The sequence below is a fragment of the Equus quagga genome, chromosome 11 (assembly GCF_021613505.1).
Source record: "Equus quagga isolate Etosha38 chromosome 11, UCLA_HA_Equagga_1.0, whole genome shotgun sequence".
In the NCBI taxonomy this organism is placed as follows: domain Eukaryota; kingdom Metazoa; phylum Chordata; class Mammalia; order Perissodactyla; family Equidae; genus Equus; species Equus quagga.
This window is the reverse complement of record NC_060277.1, coordinates 45,985,156-46,008,177: the sequence shown is the minus strand read 5'-3', so window position 1 is coordinate 46,008,177 and position 23,022 is coordinate 45,985,156. Positions and strand designations below refer to the sequence as shown.

At 42.7% G+C, this 23,022-nt stretch overlaps 1 protein-coding gene across 2 annotated transcripts in view; it reads left to right on the top strand.

The window, feature by feature from the left end:
* MRAP2 (melanocortin 2 receptor accessory protein 2) overlaps nucleotides 1-20,122 on the top strand; it is a 42,562-nt gene extending 22,440 nt beyond the window's left edge. For both annotated transcript variants that reach the window (XM_046677078.1, XM_046677077.1), the window contains exons 3-4: nucleotides 9,807-9,906; nucleotides 19,568-20,122. In XM_046677078.1, the coding sequence (XP_046533034.1) occupies nucleotides 9,807-9,906; nucleotides 19,568-19,961 (494 nt within the window). In that variant the 3' untranslated portion in view covers nucleotides 19,962-20,122. The remainder of the gene's footprint in view (nucleotides 1-9,806; nucleotides 9,907-19,567) is intronic.
* The last annotated feature ends 2,900 nt before the right edge of the window (nucleotides 20,123-23,022 follow it).

Sequence of the window (23,022 nt, the reverse complement as noted above, 5' to 3'; positions counted from 1 at the left end):
TTCTCTAGGATGGATCACATATTAGGCCACAAAACAAGTCTCAATAAATTTAAGAAGATTGAAATCATATGAAGCATCTTTTCTGACCACAAGGGTATGAAACCAGAAGTCAACTACAAGAAGAAAGCTGGAAAAGTGACAAATATGTGGAGATTAAACAAAATGCTATTGAACAACTATTGGGTCAATGAAGAAATCAAAAGAGAAACAGAAAAATACCTGGAGACAAATGAAAATGAAAATACAACATACCAAAATTTATGGGATACAGCAAAAGTGGTACTAAGAGGGAAGTTTATTGCAATACAGGCCTACCTGAAGACACAAGAAAAATCTCAAACAATTTAACACTGCAGCTAAAGGAACTAGAAAAAGAAAACAAACAAAGCCCCAAATCAGTAGAAGGAAGGAAATAATAAAAATCAAAGTGGAAATAAATGAAATAGAGACTAAAAAGACAATAGGAAACAGCAGTGAAACTAAGAGCTGGTTCTCTGAAAAGATAACCTAAATTGACAAACCCTTAGCTAGATTCACTAAGAAAAAAAGAAAGCTCAAATAAATAAGATCAGGAGTGAAAGAGGAGAAATTACAATGGCTACCATAGAAATACCAAGAATTAGAATACTATGAAAAACTATATGCCAACAAATTTGATAACCCAGAAGAAATGGATAAATTCTTAGAATCATACAACCTCCCAAAACTGACTCAAGAATAAATAGAGAATCTGAATAGACCAGTCACTAATAAGGAGATTGAAACATTAATCAAAAACTCCCCCAAACCAAAAGTCCATGATCAGACAGCTTCTGTGGTGAATTCTACCAAACATTCAGGGAAGATTTAATACCTGTCCTTCTCAAACTGTTCCAAAAAATTGAAGAGAAGGGAATACTTCCTAACTCATTTTATGAGGTAAGCATTACTCTGATACCAAAACTAGACAAGGACAAACAAAAAAAGAAAATTACAGGTCAGTATCACTGATGAACATAGATGCAAAAATCCTCAATAAAATATTAGCAAATTGAATACAACAATACAGTAAAAGGATCATATACCAGGATCCAGTGGGATTTATTCCAGGGAAGCAATGATGGTTCAACATTCACAAATCAACATGATATGTTACTTTAACAAAAACAAAGCATAAAAATAACATTATCATCTCAATAGATGCAGAGGAAGCATTTGACAAGATTCAGCATCCATTTATGATAAAAACTCTGAATTAAATGGGTATAGAAGGAAAGTACCTCAACATAATAGAGCCCATATGTGACAAACCTACAGCTAAATTATACTCAATGGTGAAATCTTGAAAGCTATCCCCCTAAGGACAAGAATAAGACAAGGATGCTGACTTTCACCACGCTTATTCAACATAATATTGGAAGTCCTAGGCAGAGCAATTAGACCAGAAAAAGAAATAAAATGGATCCAGATTGAAAAGGAAGGAGTCAAACTGTCACTGTTTGCAGATGACATGATTTTATATGTACAAACCCCTAAGGAATCCACCAAAACTCTATTAAAAATGATAAATGAATACAGTAAAGTTGCAGGATAAAAAATCAACATGCAAAAATCAGTTGCATTTCTGTACGCTAATAACAACATTGCAGAAATAGAAATCAAGAATACAATCCCATTTACAATTGCAACAAAAAGAATAAAATATCTAGGAATACATTTAATAAAGGAGATGATAGATCTGTACACTCAAAACTATAAAAAAATTGTTGAAAGAAATAAAGACACAAAGAAATGGGAAGATATTCCATGCTCATGGATTGGAAGAATAAACATAGTTAAAATGTCCATATTACCTAAAGCAATCTATAAATTCAAAGCAATCTCTATCAAAATCCCGACAACATTTTTCACAAAAGTAGAACAAAGAATCCTAAAATTTATATGGAACAATGAAAGACCTTGCAAAGCAAAAGCAATCTTGAGAAGAAAGAACAAAGCTGGAGGCATCACACTCCCTGATTTCAAAGTACACTACAAAGCTATAGTAATCAAAATGGCACGGTACTGGCACAAAAAGAGACACATAGATCAATGGAACAGAATTGAGAGCTCAGAAATAAACCCACACATCTATGGACAGCTAACTTTTTGACAAAGGAGCCAACAGCTAACTTTTTGACAAAGGAGCCAAGACATACAATGGAGAAAGGAAAGTCTTCAATAAATGGTGTTGGGAAAACTAGACAGCCACATGCCAAAGAATGAAAGCCCATTATCTTACACCTTACACAAAAATTAACTCAAAGTGGATTAAATACTTGAATATAAGAACTGAAATCATGAAATTTCTAGAAGAAAACATAGACAGTACACTCTTCAACATCAGTCTTAGCACTATCTTTTTGGAAATGTCTCCTCAGGCAAGGGAAACAAATGAAAAAATAAACAAAAGGGACTACCTCAAACTAAAAAGCTTCCATATGGCAAAGGAAACCATCAACAAAACAAAAAGACAACCTAACAGTTGGAGAGATATTTGCAAACCATGTATCTGATAAGGGGTTAATATGCAAAATATATAAAGAACTCATATAACTCAGCGGCAAAAAAACCAAATTGATTGAAGAGTGGGCAGAGGATTTGAACAGACATTTTTCCAAAGAAGATATGCAAACAGCCAACAGGCACATGAAAAAATATCAATGTCACTAATTATTAGGGAAACGCAAATCAAAACTACAATATGATAGCACCTTATGCCCATCAGAAAGGGTATTATTAAAAAGACAAAAAAGAATGAAGTTGGAGAAAAGAGAACCCTCATACACTACTGGTGTGAATGCAAACTGGTGCAGCCACTATGGAAAACAGTATAGAGTCCCTCAAAAAATTAAAAAGAGAACTACCATTTGATCCAGCTATTCCAGTTCTGGGTATTTATCCAAAGAACGTGAAAACACTAATTCAAAAAGATCTTTGCACCCCTATGTTCATCACATCATTATTCACAATAGCCAAGACTTGGAAACAGCCTAAGTGCCCATCAATGGATGAATGGATAAAGAAGATGTTGTGTGTATATACACATACAATGGAATACTACTCAAGTATAAAAATGATGAAATTTGCCATTTGTAACAACAGGGTGGACTTCGAGGGTATTATGCTAAGTGAAGTATGTCAGACAGAGAAAGACAAATACTGTATTATTTTACTCACATGTGGAAGATAAAACAATAATAAGAAAACAGCAAACAAACACAAGATATAGGGAACAGATTGGTGGTTACCAGAGGGGCAGGGATAGGGGGAGGGTGCAAGGGGTAAAAGGGGATATTTGTATGGTGATGGATGGAAACTAGAGTTTTTTGTGGTGAATATGATGTAGTCTACACAGAAGCTGAAATACAATGATGTACCCCTGAAATTTATATGATGTTTTAGACCACTGTGACCTCAATAAAAAAAAAACAAACCTGCGTCTTTGTTTGCTGCAGTCTTGTGGGACTCATGAGTGCAAGCTCCACTGGCTGTCAGCCAGGAGGTCCAGGTCCCATCTCTCGGGCAGCAGCCACAAAAGCTGGGGTGCCAGACCTGTGTACAAGCTTCTTCCATGGAGACAGTGGCAACTTGGTTTTATTATTGGAGGAGGCTGGAAAGAGTAGGTGGGGGAGGTGTCTGCAGGCTTCCCTGATCTCTGGAGAGGATGTATGTAGCCCTAGATGCTTGCTAAATAGAAGCGTCAGGCAGCATCTTTTAAGTACGCAGACACCTCTCTTTTAGGGAGAGGTGGGAGATGGGTGTTCCTGCCTGCTCCCTCTGTGCTGAGCCCTGGGTACGGGGGCAGGGTGGCTATGGTGAGAGTTTGCATGTCCATTAAGAACTCTTTCTTTGTTTGCTGTAGTCTTAGGGTTCTCGTGGACACAAGCCCCATTGGCTTTCAGAGCTAGATGTTTTGGGGGCCTCTCTGGTGGGATTCTTAAAAGTTGGGCCTTTGGATGTGTGGTCCAAATTCTTCACTCCTCGGGGAGGAGGTGGGAGTTGGGGGCTCCCTCCCGATTGTATGGCATTGTGCCAGGGGTGGAATTTATGACAACAGTGTGTCCCAGCCTTTCCTACCCATTTCACTGTGGATATTTTCTCATTTGCCAGATGTGTAGGAGTCGCTCTGCTAGTTTCTGGGTCTTTTTCAGAGGGAATTACTCCATCTGTATCTGTACATCTGGTGTGTCCATGGGAGGAGAGGCACTCAGGAGTCTCCTAAATCTCCATCTTGTTCCACTCCCCTTTCCAGCTAATTACGTGGTTTGGCCTTTGTCCCCATTCCCTGTTGCAGGAAGAACTGCAGGAGCCCAGGCTTCATATGTGGGTCCTAAGAGCCCAGATGCCACTGTTTCCTAGTGGTGGTGGTGGGGCATCTGGCCAAGCATTTAGAGGGACCGGGCAGTGGTACTCCGGCTGGTTCCCAGCTTCTGGTCTCCATCAGCGGGGCTGTAAAGGGCTTCAGAGTTACTCATTTCCTAGCTAGAGGGCTTTCTCTTTTTGTTCCTTAAAAAATCATTTACTAAACCTATCCTTTAGCCCTGAAGTGAACAGTAATAATTAAATGCTTTCACTGATACTTTTATTGATGTCTGCTCGGTAGTTCTTTGTGGAAATAAAAAAAGCTCATGGAATCCATTAGGATATGTTGTCATCGATCATCTGATGGAAGGCTGTTGCAGTCAGGGTGTGAAATCACCCTCCTTAATTTACTTTAATTCTTTAATTCATTGTTTTTCTGGGACAATCTTTACAGAAGAACACTTGCTTGTTAAGAATTTTAGTGGAAATTCTGGGCAAATTGCCATATATTTCCTTGTAATATGGGATTGATAGCTCGGTGACAAATCTTGTCTTTGTGTCAGTTTGCTCCTATCTCATTTTCTTAGTTTCAGGGGCAGAGGAGACAGGCCTGCTGCTGTAATTTTGGATGATACATTTCCAGAGACAATTAAAAATCTTTTTTGAGCATATTGCATTCTAGAAATGATTAAAGCTGTAAAAAATTCCTGCAAAATGTAGGCAGAAGTGTGACACATTACATACTTACTTGTCCTACTATATTATTAATAAAGAGTATTTTCGTTAGTTTTAACATTCGCACTAGGACAAAACAAAAATGCCTGTGTGAATCCTTACTGTTCTGATGGAAGAGATCCGATTAAAGTAGAGGCCCTTCGCTTCAGGAGCCTGACAATATATGAGACATGTAGAAAGGAATAAAAACCAAACCAAAAAAACAAACAACCAAACAAAAAACAAAACCCTGCCCCAGACATACAGGAAAATAAAAAAATTGAAGTCAACTGTTGGTCTATGTGCAGTGGTATAGTCTCTTCCATTTTGAAATGCCGTGATTCTGACCTTCAAGTGTGTCTCCTTGTTTTGCAGAGAAAAATTCAAAGTCAGTTAGGTGCAGGTTCAAAATAATAGAAGCCAGACATTTCAAGGGGAAGCGCTTACTGCGGACAGAAATGACTGTAACAGTTACCTGCATTTGCTTAACCTGTAACACATCATGCTTGGCAACAGTAGCTCCATCTTTAGTTAGACTAAGTCCTTCTGCCTCCTGAAATTTAAATTCCGACCATCGTAGGTCTCTCATCTGAGAAACAACCTCTGATTGTCATTGTGAATTCTCTTTTTGCCCTCGGTTTTGAATCTGGTACTCAACCTTATAATGTATAAGAAGTGGACATATATCTGACACATGTGTGGTGCCGACAGAATGGATATTCATTCTTTCAGCACATATTTGTTGAGCATCTGCTGTGTGCAGCCCTATGTTAAGCACTGGAGATTCAACAATGAACAGAGAAGACAAAAATACCTCCTCTTCTTGATCATGCATTCTAATGGGAGAGACAGAGCAGAAATAAGTTAAATAAACAAAATATGCCAGATGGTGGTGGTGAAAAAGGAAAAGTAAAGCAGAGAAAGGAGACGTGGAGTGTGGAGGTGAAAATATAGATAGAGTGGCCATGGAAGGCTTTACTGAGAATAAGAAATTTGAGAAAAAAATCTAAGGAAGTGAGAAATTGAGATATAATATATCTGGGGAAGAACGTTCCAGAAAATGCTCCATGGCAAGAGTGAAATGGAACATGCCAGGAACAACTAGGAGGCAGCATGGTGCCAGGGGAGTGAGTAAGAGGCAGAGCAGCAGGAGACGAAGGCAGGTAGTGAGGAAGAGGGCACCAGGGCCTTCGAGGTCATGCTGAGGACTTTGACTTTTTCTCTGAGAAATCATTTGAGGCTTTGGGCCAGAGGAGTGGCATCTGGCTTAGGTTTCAATAAGACCACTCTGCAGCTGGGGAAAGACGGGGAGAGATTGGAAGCAGAGACCAGCCAGGGGGCTATTGCAGTAGTCCAGGCAGCTGATGATGTGGCTTGGACCATGGTGGGGGCAGTGGAGTGGTGAGAAGTACATACATTCTGGATTTTTTTTAAAGATAGTTCTGACAGGATTTGTCAATGGATTGGCATAGGGTGTAAGAGAAAGAGAAGAGGCTAGGATGATTTGAAGGTCTGTGATCTGAGTAATTGGCAGGACGAATTGCCATTGACTGAGATGTGGGAGGCTATGGGGACCTCAGGAACACCAGGAGCTCACTTTTGGACCTGTTAAATCGTGACCTAGCAGACATCCGGGCCATGGGGGGAGAGGTGTGCAGTGAAGGCGTAAATTTCAGAGTCATCAGCATATAAATGGTATTCAAACCCAGGAGTTGAATGAATGAGTGTAGAGAGAAAGCTGAAGAGGTCCAAGAACTGAGCCCTGGGGCACACCAGCATTTAGAAATTGGGCAGCAAAGGAGCCTGAGTGGAATGTACAGAAAACTAGGAAGAAAACTGGGCAGTTATATTTCCTGGAAGCCAGGTGAAGAAAGGATTTCAAGGATGAGACAATGGTTTGTGTCAAATCCTACTGTTAGGAAAAGTGAGTTGAGAACTGAGACTTGACTGTTGCATTTACAAGGTAGAAGTGACTGGCAATGATTTTAAAAGCAATTTTAGTGGAGCAGTGGGAGTGAATGGCTGATGGAATTGGTTCAAGAAAAAATGAGAGGAGAGGAATTGGGAGACAGTATGTACAGACAAATCTCTCAAAAATTTTGCTATAAAGGGAAGGAGAGAAATGGGACATTTGTGAACGGCTTGGCTGGCTGAGACAGGATGTTCTTAGAAAAGCAGAAGCAAAAGCCTATGAGTCAATGAGGGGACATGTTTACATTTTAGCAGGGCCCCTCTGGCTGCAGTGTTGAGAAAAGACTGAAGGAGCATCCTCTGGTTCTGAGCCATCAGTCATGGCCACATTCCATACTTTTGTCCTATGCCAACTTGCGGATCATGCCAGTTACATGCAAGGATGAGTCAGCAAGAAGCCAGGTCATCAAGATGAGAAGCAGAGCTAGGGCTTGCAAAGGCTTGGAGTTAAGACGTGTCATTGGGAGCACAGTAGGGACAAGTAAAAGAGGTAGAACTCAGTAGAACATCACTGTTGCCTCCTTGCCAGGAACACATACCACAAAACTGATGCTAATGCCTTAGGAACCAGAAGCGGTGTGAGGACAGTGCTGGCTCTGGTGTCCTGAACTCTCTCTTTCAAACTAAGTATTAACCCTTGTTTTTTTAATATAACCATGAGATAGAAAGGCCACTATTTATTCTCTGGAGGTGGAGAGGAGCAGGAGTGTGTAGGGTAGTTGCTGTGGCCCTACCCTAGAGTGGAGAAAATAATATATGGAGAAAAAGATCATACCTGTGAAAAGTGTGTAGCTGTCAGCCTTCAGCTCTCTTGTTTCATTATGTCCATTAGAAGTCAGTTTGAGGGGAAGTTATCCTCCTCCACCTCTGCTCCGCCATGACTTCTCTGGGGGCTGTGACCCTCCCATGCCCCACATTATTGCTGCTTTCTGGTCAGCTCCCTGGTGCAGTAGAAGAGTAGAGGGCAGGGATGGGTCTGGGTTAAAGGTATCCCTCCCCCACTGCTGCCCGCCCTGGGAGAGGGAACTGGAGGACTGATGGGGATCCAGCTGCCCTCTGCAACGTGACAGCTGTCTTCCTGAGAACACCTCCCAGTGTGAATCCACACGTCTAGATTAAATTCTCGATTGAGAACTTCACACTGGTGTGTCATTTGAGAATTTGCTTTTGCTGTGTAGGCAGCTGATGCAGTACAGTGTCCTGAACTGTTGTGATCTGTCCAATGGTTGTCCACACTCTGTGCCTTCAAAGTTGAGATGTTATAGTTACCTTAGTTGTACTTATGTACACGTATTTTTTTGGCACTTGTCCTTATGTCTTTTTTAGGCCTCATTTCCATTATTTTATAAGACAAAGTCTACAAATTCTATTGCTTTGGAACTCTCAACCCCAGGAAAGATACTTGAATTTTGCATCCAGAGTGCTGAATAAACGTTCTTGCGTAAAAGTTGTTAACTTCTAGGCAATAATAGGTATAGAACGAAAGTATGAATTATGCAGAGTAAATTGCTAATCTGATTGCTTTGCTTTAGAAAAAGTGCTACATATACATAATTTAGTTAGAATAATGCTTTGTATTTAAACACATTTAATGTATAAGCTCCCATTGTTTATTTTTAAAAAATTGCTAAGCATCCTCACGGTATTCTCACATAGATAAACTTTGTAGAATAGATCAGAAGACGTAAAGTAATTCAACTCTGTTGGGTCCCCCAGATTGGAGACCCTACTGTGTGTGAAACCAGTTTCTGCAGACATTCCAGTCTCACCCCTGTCTCAGAGTCATACACACATGACTGTTACCCAAGACAGGATCCAGGAAGGGCCCATGTAGAGAAGCACAGACAAAAATGGCCGGGGGCTCAAGGGAGGGAGAGAGCGCATTCGTTGGGGACATTAGTCCAGGCTTTGTAAAGGAGACGGTGTAAGGAATGGGCTTTGAAGGCTCTAGGCTGGGGAAAGTTGTTCCAACCAGGTAAAGGTAAGAGCCCCTGGAAAGATGTGGATGTTAGGAAGCTATGGCTGAGAGTTGAGGAAAATACAGGGACACAGTGTCCTCTAGTCCAATTGGAAACATGGATTTTAAAGAGGGATAAACTGGGAGGAAATGGTAATTTTAACAATAATAGCCGGAAATGGGGGGTACCTTCTTCTCAGATGCCAGATGTTGTAGAAAATGCTTTACTTATGGAATCTCTTTTAATCTGGAAAAGGTCAGGTCTATTTTTGTTGAAGAGTTTTTCATAAAAGAGCTGCATTATCAGAGCTGTGATAAAGCGGTTCGCACAGAGATCAAGCACAGGGAAAGAGAGAAGACGGAGAGCACTCAGGGGCCCATTTGTATGTTCTCAGCAAGGGGTAATGAGGACCTGAGTTATTCCAGCATGCATGTAAGTGAAAATAGAAAATTGGGTTGGTTTGAATCAGAATTCACTTTAAACTTCATGTTACAGTCTCTGCTAAAAACAGTATTTTCTAATTCAGGACACTCAGTGGAATCTTGAGGACCTAGATGGCCTCTGCTCTGTCCTAGCTTCCTTCACTGGGATATGGAAACCAAGAGTCAATAAGGCTGAAGTCTTAGTGTTATCTGACACAGAAACCCAGAGGTGACACAGGTTCTTCCCTCTCTCTCATTCCCTACATCTTAACTGTCCCCAGTTGACTGATGAGTCAAGATTTTCTCATAAGATTGTTGACACCCTTTCTCATTTCATTTCCCAAAAAGCTCAGATGCCCTGAGTGCTCCAGTTTTGAGCTACTGTGAAATACTAATCCCACTATTAACTGTCTTGCAGATTCCATCGTGATTGGATTTTGGGTCGGTCTTGCGGTCTTTGTGATTTTCATGTTTTTTGTGCTGACCTTGCTGACCAAGACAGGAGCCCCACACCAAGAGTAAGTTTGGGCTGTTCCTAAATGTCTCTTAAGCCCCACAGGGAACCAAAGAATCAAAAATAGTGTCCAGGGCTGGGTTTTCTTCCAGTGGGGGAGAGATGGGGCTGGCTAGGGATTTGCTGTCTGGACCCAGGCGCCTGTGGGGTGGGATCCGCCTTCTGCCTGGCACTTTGCCTCTTGCCTGTGGGGCTTGTTTCCAAGTGGACTCTTGTGAACCTGGGTTTTTTGGTCCTTTTCTATAGTCTTAATGCTGATCAGGCCTGATTTTTACATTGAAATACTTATTAATTAGGATGTATTTTCTCCTTAGTCCCAAAAGGATTTACATGACTTGCCAGACTAAAAACAGTGACAAAAGACAATAGCAAAAATAGGATGAAAACTATTTTTAAAAAACATTTCAAGGAGGGGCTGGCCCCGTGGCCGAGTGGTTAAGTTCGTGCGCTCCGCTGCAGGCGGCCCAGTGTTTCGTTGGTTCGAATCCTGGGTGCGGACATGGCACTGCTCATCAAACCACACTGAGGCAGCATCCCACATACCACACCCAGAAGGACCCACAACGAAGAATATACAACTATGTATCGGGGGGGTTTTGGGGAGAAAAAGGAAAAAATAAAATCTTTAAAAAAAAATTGTTTCTAAAAAAAACATTTCAAGGAGCAGAGAAATAGTTGTTACTGGATATTTGACTAAATTAATTATTGACAATAATCACTGAATTCAACACTGAGTTTCCTTGAAACTAGGATCAAAGTGGAAACACTAAGGATTATATAATTCTCATGGCATGATAAAGAACATTTGTGTTGGGCTTTGGATTTATGGAGGAAATTATTACACGGATGCTTAAAGAATGCTGAGCAACGTCAAAATGTATGGATTCAGTTATGGTTTGCAAAAAACTCAGAAATGTTTTAGAGAATTTTTTTTAATCCCAACATTTCAAAAAAAGAGAAAAATAATGTATGTTGGATGCCTTATTAGTTGGTCCCAGTAGGCAACAACACACTCAAATTAGGTAATTAGAAGAGCTTTCTAGAAAGGGATTATTCACAGTTTGTGTCAAGGGAGGAGGACATCCCTGCAGGATAGCGCAGGACCCCAGGGCTAGCGACACTGAGGAGTGGATACCAGTCTGGATCTGAAGGGGGCCCTCTCTGGAAGCCAGGAGTTCTGCAGAGAGGGTGGCTGAGAGGAGTCGTGACCTTGGGTCGAGGAGCACAGCTAGCCCAATGTGACCTCTCAGGAAGGGAGCTTCAAAATAAATACCCACACCTTAGTTTCCTCCATCCTCCGCGTCTTCCACCACTGCTCCCCATGGGCCGAACAGAACGACACAGCCGGCAGTCAGAGCCTCCCTCAAAGGTCAGTTTCCTGGGGCACAGAGCAGGATGGGGAAGGGTGGGGAGTGATCTAGGAAGAACTTGAGCACAAACCCTAATATTTCACATCTGGGATCTCACTTAGCCCTCGCAGCCTGGCAGCAGCATTCTCATTGCTGTATCTCATCATACAGTCTCCAGCATCTGTTGTTCGGTCTTCAGCCTACTCTTGAACTATAACAGCTACCTGGGTAAAGGGAACGGTGCTGCCCATCATTCAGCTATTTGCAGACATTCAGGTCTGGAAAAAAAATTAAACACATTTTAAATGAAAGGAAAATACCATTTTACTGAAGCACATGGAGACGTATGGTGAAGAATCTCTTTAACAGCCACTAAAAAGCCACTATAAAGATGTATAGTATATTTAAATGTATAACATTTAAATCAGTGGACTGTGAGTAAAGCACATGATCCTCCATAATGTGGGTGGGCCTCATCCAATCAGTGGAAGGCCTTCCTAGAAACAGCAAAAGGCTTGCCAAATTCCTTTTGGCTTGAAACTCATTCCTGCAGATTTTGGACTTTCCAGCCTCCACAATCACATGAACCAACTCCTTTAAATAAATCTCTCTCTCCCCTTAATGTGTCATGGTGACCCTGGGTAGCTGAGACTTCATCTCTACTCTTCCAGTCTGCGGTTCAGTCCTACTGCTAGATGGTTTCTCTTTTGATGGTGGTTCTGAATAATCTCAATCAAAGAATGGAGGTCACTGTAACTCTACATGCTGTTAATGAGGGTAAGGAGAAAGTCTAGCCTTTTTTCACTTTTAATGGAATAGTGGATCAGCCCTCAGGGCCACTTTAAATGCTTTTTTTGAGTCCGAGGCAGTGTAAGATATGGAATTGGGTTGTAGTATATTATAAGAGAAAACCAAAAGAAACAGACATGTGGAAAAATCCCTAAATGGATCAGTTAAAAAGGCTTTTAGAACTTAGTAAACTTGACATTTATTTGGCAAGAATTTTCTCTAAAATAGACATCATTTTTTCCATTTGGCCAAATTCAACATAGAACAACCAATTTTAAGGTTGCCTGTGATAAATAGGCATGCAGGAGAGAATGATAAATCACTGAGAATAATAATAAGAGCCTTGTTTTTTAATGTTTACCGTATTCCAGGGTCTACTAATCACTTTATATGTCTAATCCCACTGAGTCCTCCCGGGAAGATGAAGTAAATCCTGTAAGTGTTCCCACTTCACAGACAAGAAAAGTGAGGCTGAATCACTTGTCTGAAGCCTCGCAGGTAAAAGCAGTGGAGCCAGGCCTCAGCCTAAAGCGTCTTTCACTCGGAAGCTCCTTATTAGCATGACATTACATAATCTCATATCAGTAACTTTTAATCTCCTTCTGTTGAACCAAAGATATTAGCAAGCAATCAGATTTGTTTTCCTTTACCACAGACTGGACCAAGCATGGGCTCTGGAGTCACACGTTTCCAGATTTACTTACTGAGCCTTTGCCTAGATTCCTGACCTCTCTATGCTTGAGAGTCCTCATTTACAGAAATAAGTAGTATCTGCCTCCTAGGATTAGTGTAATGGTTAAATGAGAAAATGCCTGTGGGGCTGCTGCCTTACGCGGGGCTCACATGACGCTCAGTGAGTATTAGGCCAGCCCTTCGTTGCTGGTGGGGGTCTTGGTGAGAGCTGAAGGGTTTGGTAAAGAGTAAGAGAGAGAAGAAGAAGAAACCCATCCTCCCCTGGGACAGCCAGGACCTCAGCATTCACGTTGTAGCTACACTTGTCAAAATTCTACTTGCCTCATTCTACCCCAGCTTCAACGTGGTGTGTCTCTCAGTGAAACAGTAGGATGACTTCAGAAAGGAGGTTAAGTAGAGAATCTTGGTGGTGGGTTGGAAAGACTGACACCTCTGAATTCTGACTGCTTTTATATCAGGCTCTCTGGGTAGTTTGTCATGAAGGATAGTTCCTTCTGCCAGTAGGGTATCAGGCAGCATCCTTCTGGAATATGGCTCCAGCGTTCTGGTTAAGATACCTGATCAAGTTTGTGAGCAGAAATCAAAATGGACTTGTGCTGAATCTACCCCTTAATTCTATCCTTTTCTCCATGGAGGCATCTCAGGGCAGGGCTGAATGGCTCTCGAGGATCTCATCATTGCTGACACACGGAACGAGTATGTGCATCCCTTTGAAAGTAGTAAGACACAAGGATGGCAGATACCACAACTTGTGCCCCCAGGCCCTGTGCCCACAATGCACATCACTAACTGACTGCGTGATCTTACCTGCGTAGCCAAGACTTTGCCTCAGAGCCGTTTTCAAAACACCACTCCAGGCAGCGATCAGGAATCACTCCCAGCTTACCTGAGAGAGAACATGTATTTGCCTTCCCTGGCTGGACCTCCATTTACCAGTGTTGGATGGCGGGAGTTGAGACCCATTCAACAGCACAGAGCCAATGACAGCACGACAAAATGAGCAGGTTTTTTCCCTGAAGTTCTCAACTTGGGATAATACTGGCATAAGAAATTCAATTTTGGAGTCACTGACTACTCAATGGGTTCTGTTAAGGGAAGGACTGTGTAATAATCAGACTGGGGCATGAGACAGTAACAAACAACTCCCCAAATCTCAGTCTAACACAGCACAGGTTTATTTCTTGCTCAAGCTGCGTGTTTGCTGAGGGTCAGCAAGGGCTGGACAGAAGCTTCTCCAATTGTAGCTGCACTGTCTCCACCACTCGGCCTCCTGGGTTACTGTGACGGGGAAGAGAACACATGGAGATCTCACACCTGCCCTTCTGTCCTTCAGCCGGGACGTGGCCCACATCCCTTCCTCTCACAGCTCATTGGGCAGAACCAGCCACACCCACCAGAGAGCCCAGGCTGGGAAGGGTCATCTGTGTACCCAGAAGGAGGAGAGCACCAGATATTGGTGAGCACTAGTAAAGTATGTTGCAGAGAGAGAGAGAGTGTTATAAAGCTGACATCACCTTTCTTAAAAGCTTTTAGGCCCAAGAAACAGCTTTAATGGGGATTATTTTTCCCATGAACTATTTGCTGTTGTGAGGGGGAAAAAATCCCTCTTACCTGGATCCTTTATGGACCATGAAGATAAAAGAACCATTTCCCCCTGCTTTCTCAGCTAAAGAGCCATTTACTCCATCTGCTGTCTTGTTAAAGCATTTTAGCCCCATTTTCATAAATCTGCCAGAGAGAGTAATGGGAAAGGCTTGGATCCCATTTTTATGTTGAATATAATGGAGTTCTTAAAAAAAGTATCAAGTTGCAGACATTATATACCTCGAATGCTCTCCTTTTGTAGCCTTTGCTAAGTGCACCTTGTCCAGGTGGAGATGCTCTTCATTTAGGGGTAAGTGCGGGATTGCTCATGACCTTGTAAAAATGGAAATTACGTTTTACCTTGAAGTGCAATTTACCAGAATATGCCACTCACTAAAGATGGGTACAGGGCACCGAAAAGCTAAGAGCAGGAAAATGGCAGAGCTCGAGGTCTGTGATAATGACCGATGCCACAGGAGCTGGCTGGCAAAGTGCAGATCTGGTGAGTGGTTCCTGAGGAAGTCCTGTCATTCCGAGACATCTACCACTGTCAACAGGTAGAAAATCTGACTATTTTATGTATCGGATTCAATTCGATTCAATTCAACACCTTTGTTCAGGAGTTGCTTTTAATTCCCTGTCAATTAAGAGTGTTTATGGGGTACGCAGCTACACGTTGCCTGGAACTGTGCTGAGGGCTGTTCCAGGATAGTGGCCTGTTCCTTGCTCTAGAGAGACTGACATCTTCCTGGTAAGTCAGAAGTGCCAACTAAAGCAACCAAAGGCGCTTCCAGAGGGGAGGGTTCGATCAGCCCTCTGTCAGGGCTTGTTACATGAGATAAAGCTCTCAGCACGGGCTAAGGCTCCACAAACATGAGTGGTTATTATTATTTTCTCACTGATTGTTAATGAATGAAGGTTTCATTCTTAGTAGGTCTTTGTTTAGCTTACGCATCTTTAAAAGTCCAGTGGAAGTGACTTCTGGAAATACCAGGTGCCCTCAGTTGGACTGCCCACTGCTTTTCATGAGTGGGGCAAACCTGAGGACAGTTGTGGGCATGCTAAGACTCCTAGCAAAGCAGCAGGTACTGCATTTGTAAAAACTAGTCATAAATCTGGAAAATTCCTAGGGGAGTAATCCAGAGCATTGCAGGTGTTTCCCCCTGCAAATGCAAAGGAGTCTGTCCTCCTGGTCTGATTTGTCTTTTGAGTCACACAGAAAGAAGCACTTTCCTAAACCCTGGGGGTGGCTGTGCCTCTTCCAGGAACCAGGGCTTTGGACCACCTGCAGATACAGCTGTTCACCGCAGATGAGCTGTACACTCACTGAGGGTCTAATGACTGTGAGGCCCTTTGAGGGAGGCAGAGATGAACGAAATACAGCACAGCATTATTTAGGAGAGAAAAGACCCTACACAAATCGCTCTGACACGAGGCAGGAAGGGACGCATCCTGTAAGAGAAAGTCAGTACAACATGGGAGGAACACGGAGGAGGGACAGATTCCTTCCCATTGGGAGATCAGACCTCTAGGAAGGCAGTGACATTTGAGTTGGACAGTGAAGAAGGTATTTGATTTTGATAGACAGAGAGAGGTGGAAGGGCCCATCAGGTAGAAGGAACAGTATAAGACAAGGCACAGGGAGGGACAGTCCTGAGTGTACGGGGGGACAGTCAGGTCCCATGTGGCTAGACTGTAGGGTTAGCGAGGGGACCAGTGGGAGAGGACACTGGAAAGGCCAGGTGATGTGAGTGGAAGGTCGGAAACATCACGCAGAAGAGTTTGGGGAGTCAAGGTTTGCGAGCAGGGGATTGTCATGGGAGTAAATGACAATCAGTGCAGACGCCAAGACATGGATCTTCATGTTAGAGGCTCTCTGTTCAATATGGAAAATTCCACAGGTGGAGAGAATAACAACACAACCTGTAATGAGAAGACAAGACCAAGAATCAGAAGAGTCTGGACAGTCTTTCTATTCTGGCTGGTGGAGTTCGGTGATGTTGCAATCGATAGGTTAAGTCCAAATTGCATTTCTTATATCAAGCTGAAAATAAGGAATACAAATGCTTAAATAAGTGAAACAAGTGATTTCAAGCTTCAAGTTTCTACCAGAATAAGCAATTCTGAATGCTGAGAAAGACTGACAACCCCAAATGTGGACAGGGTTGTGAAACAGCTGTAGCTCTCATCCATTGTGGTAAGAGTGGAAAATGGCACAACCACATTGGAAAACTCTGCAGTTTCTTATAAAGTTAAGCGTACATCTACTCTGTGACCCAGTAAGTCTACTCTTAGGGATTTACGCAACAGCAAAAGAAACACGTCCCTACAGAGAGACCGTTCAAGAATGTTCATAGCAGCTTTACTCACAACACCCCCCAAACTGGAAAAACCCAAATGCCCTTCAGCAGCAGAATGAATAAACAAATTGTAGTGTATTCATATGATGGAATATTACTGAGCAAGAAAAAGAATAAACTACTGTTACATCCAACAACATGGATGAATCTCAAAAACGTTATACTGAACAAAAGCATCGAGGCTCAGAAGGCTGTATATCGTAGGATTCCATTTGTATAAATTTCAAGAGCAGGCTAAACTAGTCTGTGGTGATAAAACTCAAAACAGATGGCCTATAGGAGGTGGAAATTGACTGGAAGTTCAAGAACAGGGAAAGCTAATCAACGGAAATAGAAATCAGAGCAGTGTTGCCTAAAGGGGGTGGAAATTGAATGGAAGGAAACTTTGTAGGATGAAGGAAATATTCTGTATCTTGATTGGGGTGGTGGTTACATGGGTATACACATTAATAAAAACACATTGAATTTTATATTTAAGATCTATGGATTTCAGTATGTAAATTTTACCCAATGGTAAGATGAATGGAAACTGAATTGAAGCAAGCTGTGTCCAGGATCACAGTTTTTCACATACAGGTCCTATAGTTTATCACTCAAGGAAAGAAAATAGGAATAAAAGGATGATCTGTTGAGCATTTAATGTTTACCAGACTTGAAGAATACAAAGGTGACCTTTCCCCTTGTTCTCAGGGATGGCGAGTCAGACAAATCCACTGTTACCACACCAAGAGGTCATCAGGAGAAAGGTCAGGGGGAGCAAGGTGGAGCAGGAGGGCAGCTCGTAGGGGCCTGAATGTCCACCGCCTTGGCTGTGCCCTGGGAAGGGACAAAACTCCGTTGGTCTTCTGTGCCTGCATTCTTCTGCAAGGATGGTTAATGGACCCAATTCTGAATGCTGGAAAACGTAGCCTGTGATATGGATGAACTGCTGCACACAGTTGGGTTTCTGGGTCTTTTATACTCAGGTGAAGCCCCAGACAGGCAGAAAAACTATCACTTAGAGCTCCTTAGCACAGGATGGGGAATGGAAGAGGCCCCAGGAATCTTTTTTTGGTGAGGAAGATTCACCCTGAGCTAACATCCGTTGCCAACCCTGCTCTTTTTTTGCTTGAGGAAGACTAGCCCTGAGCTAACATCCATGCCAATCCTCCTCCATCTTGCACGTGGGCTGCCTCCACAGCATCACTGATGAGTAGAGCAGGTCCGTGCCTGGGATCCAAACCCATGAACAGGGCCATCGAAGTGGAGCATGCCGAACCCTAACCACTCTGCCATGGGGCCGGGCCTGCCCCAGCAATCTTAATCATGCTTTTTCCAAACACGTTAATCCCCTTATTCCTAGGTGACATTTCAGTTTATTAGGTCACAGGTTGCTGGCACACTCATTCCTGTTCTCAAACGTCTTTTAAACCTGAGTGAAGTGACAATTAGGGGAAGAAAATCACTCACTGAAAGATAAGACTGCTTAAATTTGCATTAAAGCAGAGGTCGTCAGAGTCTCTCCAAAGTGATTTTTCTCTGAATTCTGAATTGGTGACCTAGTGACTGTTGTACTCTTGTGTGCATCATTATCTTCACATCACGTTTGCACAGCGGGCGATGAGATTTGTTAACCAGCTTATTACTAAAAGGAAAAGCTCAGGCTTCCGAGAGGAATTCCCTGTCTGATGTCACCCAGGTAATTGTGGTAGGAGACAGAGCTGCTATCACAGTCCCTCAGCTGGCTGGATTGCAAAGCTTCTGGGATTACTGACGTCTGAGATCCAAGTGACTCTTGATAATCTGGAGGTTTTCCAGACCTGTAAATTGATCCATGCCCCTGCCCCGTGGCAGCTTGGTCATCAGCACCTTATCCTGAGTGATGGCATGGGAAGGAAGAGACTTAAGAACTGAAATCCCTGAGATAACACTCTTTGAATACAGACTCTGGAGCCTAATTTTCGTCAGATTCTGTTCCGGATTTGAAAACGTGTTCAAACATGGTTCTTGCTCTTAAGGACTTGCTACCTGTGTATGAGCAACCTTAACATAAATTTACATAAATCTGGTGATTAGATGGGATATTAGGTTATTCAATTTATCCACGCTCTTTCTCTCCTTCACTTGTGGGACTAGTTGAGAGTTATTTTATTCATTCACTCACTGATTTATTACCATTGAATTGCTCATTTGTTCCACACTAAATGGAACGAGGAATTAGGAACCTGGGTTTTATTCCCACTCCTATTCCTAACTGGTGGTGTGACTCAAGTGGGCACTCTGACTGCTCCTTGCCTTACCTTATACATCTGTAAAATGGGTAGAGTAATTCGTGCCTGAACTGACGGCACCGGTCAGTTTTGAGAATCGAGTGAGATAAATCGATAGGACAATGCTCTAACAAATATGTAACTCGACCCTGTGAGATAGCACTATTTTTGTTCAGGCCTGCCTGATGTGGGTCAGTGGTTCTAAACTTGAGCATGAGTAGTGATCCTTAGGGATTCTATGAAATACAGATTACTGGCCACACCTCCAGAAATTCTGAGGGTCTGTGACCCAGGATTCTGTATTCTAAGAAGCATTTCAAGTAATTCTGATGCTGATGATCCGAGAGTCCCGCTGAGGAACACGAGTGTATGATGCAGAATATCAGGGGATTCCTCAGCAAGCTGTCTCTTCTTAGGATCGTCCAGGGGTCCTCATCTTGAGGTTTGCCTTGGGTTTATTCGTACGTGTTCAGAAGTGATGTCTCTCACTTCTGATGTTTGTCTGCATGCTCTGTACAAGGACCTGCACTCAATAGATAATCAGAGGAAATATGCCGGCCTGCCCTACATGCCCAGAACTATGATTCTGCAGGTGAATGAGCTGGAATGTAAGCAGTCTTTTCTTTTCCTTTTCTTTCTAGCAATGCAGAGTCTTCGGAGAAGAGATTCAGAATGAACAGCTTTGTGTCAGAGTTCGGAAGACCTCTGGAGCCAGATAAGGTGTTTTCTCGCCAGGGCAACGAGGAGTCCAGGTCTCTCTTTCACTGCTACATCAATGAAGTGGAACACTTGGACAGGGCCAAAGCTTGTCACCAGACCACAGTCCTCGACCGCAATGTTCAACTCCAGGAAGCCATCAGAAGCAGTGGGCGGCCAGAGGAGGAGCTGAACAGGCTCATGAAGTTTGACATTCCCAACTTCGTGAACACGGACCAGAACTCCTCCTTTGGGGAGGATGATCTTCTGATTTCAGAACCACCTATTGTTCTGGAAAATAAGCCAGTTTCCCAGACCTCATACAAAGACCTGGATTGAGAAACAAGCTCCGTAAAGTGTCTTTTGGAAGATGTGGGTTTTGTCTCTGTATAACAAGAAATCTCCATTCACCAAAATTGTGTGTGTGTCTGTGTGGGCGAGAGACAGAGAGAGAGAGAGAGAGAGAGAGAGGGAGAAAGACAGAGAGAGAAGAGAGCCCCTCAGAGGAGAGCTGATTAAGCTGAGATTTATGTCTTTAAATGCACTTGGGGCTTTTTTTGGATTAAAGTATTTAGACTGTCTCATCTTCCTTGTTGAAAAATTTGGCCACATACTTGGTGTCAGTGATCTTGAGGAGGGGTTGGCATACTGCGTTCCAGTCTGGCCTTGCTGCTACCATGTTCTACCTTAGCAAGTCGCTTTACCTCTCTGGGCTGCCACATTTTACCTGTAAGTGAGGAGTCTGGAGTAGATGATCCATGCCAGCTCTCATAGTTTGTGAATTTACGACTTTGCATCCAGACGAGGCTGGGATCCACCTAACGCAGTATAAACTAGGGCACTGCCTCCTATCTCTTGTAGGATCCCCCATGTCTGACCTTCCACTCAACCCTTAACTGAGCCCAGCTTTCTATAGGGGCCCGAGTGTCCACCAGGATGTCTGGAGACTCATCTCACACAGACACTGTGGCCAACATTTCTGTTGGTTGAGCTGAAACAGCTCTTCTGAGGACCTCCAGCCACCCATGCTCAGACCTGGGGACGGGCCCCCAGGAGTACCAATGATACATTGCATGGCACTGTCCCCCAAAAATGTAGGGAAGGTTGTCAGCTGAGTGAGGGGAGGTCCTTCTGTGTCCCTGTGCTGGTGTGTCTATGTTTGGTTACACTGCTGTGCCATTGGCTACTGAACAAGAAAAGTGCTATTTGCTATGCTGTCTATTTACTTGGCAGATGTGTAGGTGACGGTTATGTGGCTAGTGTGTGGGCTCTGAGCTGAGATGGTGAATGAGCTGTAAATAACCCACCAACACATATTCAGGGTGGCCTGGTGCAACACAGAGTTAAACCTGCACACTGGTGTTGGAAACAACTTGTCTTTGCACACAGTCAGTTGCATGACCAGCTGCTAAACTCTCGGTGGCATTTTCATTGTGAATTTGTTCACCACCTGTCTTGCTTAAGCTAAATAATAAATGTATTTGAATGCACAGGAATTTTCTCTTGTCTTTTGTTTTCAGACATCCAATTTTTTCATTTCCTTTAGAAACGATTCCATGTTTATGATATCTCGTAATTTCTATCATCCCTACGATCCCAGTGGTCTGAATAATGCACCAAATTTCATTTAGGAATTATTCCACCCAAAGTAATCCCTTTCCTATAATCTCTTTTGAGGAAAATATTATTCTTTAAGACTCTGAACAGTAGAACAAAGCATGGAATATTTCTTGTAATTAACCCACATTCTTGCAAATAGATACTATTTTCATTAAAGAATGCTGATTTTATTAACTTTTACTAATATTATTATTCATGATTTAAGTAATCAAATAAAACCATGGGCTATTTCTTATTAAGATTCAAAGCTATTTAAGTGGTATCTTATTTAGAAGTAGATTTATTAGTCTGAAGACTGAAGGATATTTAAAAGTTGGAAAAATATCCATGACTATACCATCATTTTTGTTAACTAAATGTCAAGAACTGGGAAGGGTCTAAGATTTTACCCCCCTTGTAAGCTAACAAGTCAGCCTGGCACAGTTTTGTGCATGCCGGCAGAGGACACAAGACTCCTGGGTCAGAGATAAGGAACTTCATTACAGCACAGCAGGCAGCAGGTGCTTCATGTTCATGTTGGTTCCTGAATTTATTTCCTATCCCTGTTGTAACAAAGCACCGCAAATTTAGTGGCTTAAAGCAACACAGATTTATTCTCTTATAGTTCTAGAGGGCAGAAATCCAAAATCAGTGTCAGTGGGCTAAAATCAAGGTGTCATCAGGGCTGTGTTCCATCTGGAGGCTCCAAGGAAGAATCTATTTCCTTGCCTTTTCCAGCTTCCAGAGGCTGCTCACACTCCTTGGCTCATGGCCCTGTATCTCTGCCACCTCTGCTTCTACTTTACATCTCTACCTCTGACCATCCTGTCTCTCTCATGAGGACCCTAGTGATTATATTGGGTTACCCATGATCATCGCCAATCTCAAGATCCTTAACTTGATAACATCTGCAAAGTCCTTTTGGCCATGTAAGGTAACATCTTCACAGGTGCGAGGGATTAGCTCATGGACATGTTTGGGGGGCCATTAGCCTACCACAGTCTTCCCTTTGGCCCCAAAGATTCATGTCCGTCCTACGTGCAAAATACATTCACCTCATCCCAACATCCTTCAAAGACTCAATTATTATAGCATCAACTCAAAGTCCATTATATATAGTCTGAATCTTATCAGCTCAAAAGTCCCACATCTCATCATCTTAATCGTCTAAGTCAGGTAGGGGTGAGACCCTGGGTATGATCCAACCCAGGGAAAAATTCTCTATCTGCGGACCGTAAAACTAGAAAACAAGTCATTTGTTCTCAAAATGCAATGGTGGGACAAGTGTAGGATACCAGTTATACACATTCCTGTTAAAAAGGGATGTCACTAATGCCAAGCGATTTCAAAATTCAACCGGGCTAACTCCATTATGTTTCAAGGCCTGGAAGTAATCCTCTGTGGCCTGTGGCTTCCCTCTGGGCCTGTAGCTCTACCTTTGAAATCATCCTTCTTTTCTCTTGAAGGGTAGAATAACTAAGTGGTTTATTAACCCGTTTCCTGCATGTAGAATTTCGGGAGTCTGACAGACTTCTTTCATCTTGTCCTCTCTCCGCCCTTAAAGCCCAAGTTAGCAGTGTTTCTGCTGGTGTAACATTCTCAAGAGCATTGTGAGTTTCCTCAGTGTGTGACATGTATTCATTCCATTAGACAATAGGCACAAATTACACCACAGAGTCATTCCCTCTTGAGGCAAGGGCATGACCTTTTGTAACTCCAAGCCAGTCAGCATAAGGTGGTTTCTGCTTTGATTAAGGGCAATTCTCTAGGGAAGGGGGCACTAGTGGGCCAACTGCCCCAG